The 356-nt window shown below is 40.4% G+C and overlaps 1 protein-coding gene across 1 annotated transcript in view; it reads right to left on the bottom strand.

Annotated features, from left to right (window-relative positions):
* LOC119593543 (regulating synaptic membrane exocytosis protein 2-like) overlaps positions 1-356 on the bottom strand; it is a 46,874-nt gene that overhangs the window by 9,229 nt on the left and 37,289 nt on the right. The window contains exon 4 of the mRNA XM_037942505.1: positions 17-106. Coding sequence (XP_037798433.1) covers positions 17-106 — 90 coding nt within the window. The remainder of the gene's footprint in view (positions 1-16; positions 107-356) is intronic.

Raw genomic sequence — 356 nt, 5'->3', positions numbered from 1 at the left:
TTGGGGTTGTACTTACCATGTGTGGCGGGAGAGCATCTTCGTGGGATGAAAGATAGTACCACTCAGGCTCGTCATCCAGGGGCGCCGCGTTCAGGTCCACCACCACCTGGAGGGAAGCGAAGGGGAAGACGAGTGTTAGTTATAATATACATTCATCCAAGATAAAATAACGAGGTGAAAAAAGCGATGCTTAAGGAAGGAAGAAAAAATAGCAATACTAAAAGCTGTATTGTAGATTGTAGAAAACACTTAACAGATCAAATAAATACATAAACAAAAATATTCCCGACATTATCTGTTCTGGAGCAAATAAAAAAAATACGGGCAAACGAAATTGATCACTTTTTCGTGGCAAT

This window comes from Penaeus monodon, chromosome 32, assembly GCF_015228065.2.
Source record: "Penaeus monodon isolate SGIC_2016 chromosome 32, NSTDA_Pmon_1, whole genome shotgun sequence".
Taxonomy (NCBI): Eukaryota; Metazoa; Arthropoda; class Malacostraca; order Decapoda; family Penaeidae; genus Penaeus; species Penaeus monodon.
Note: the sequence above shows the minus strand (reverse complement) of the source record. Positions and strands in the feature narration are given on the sequence as shown.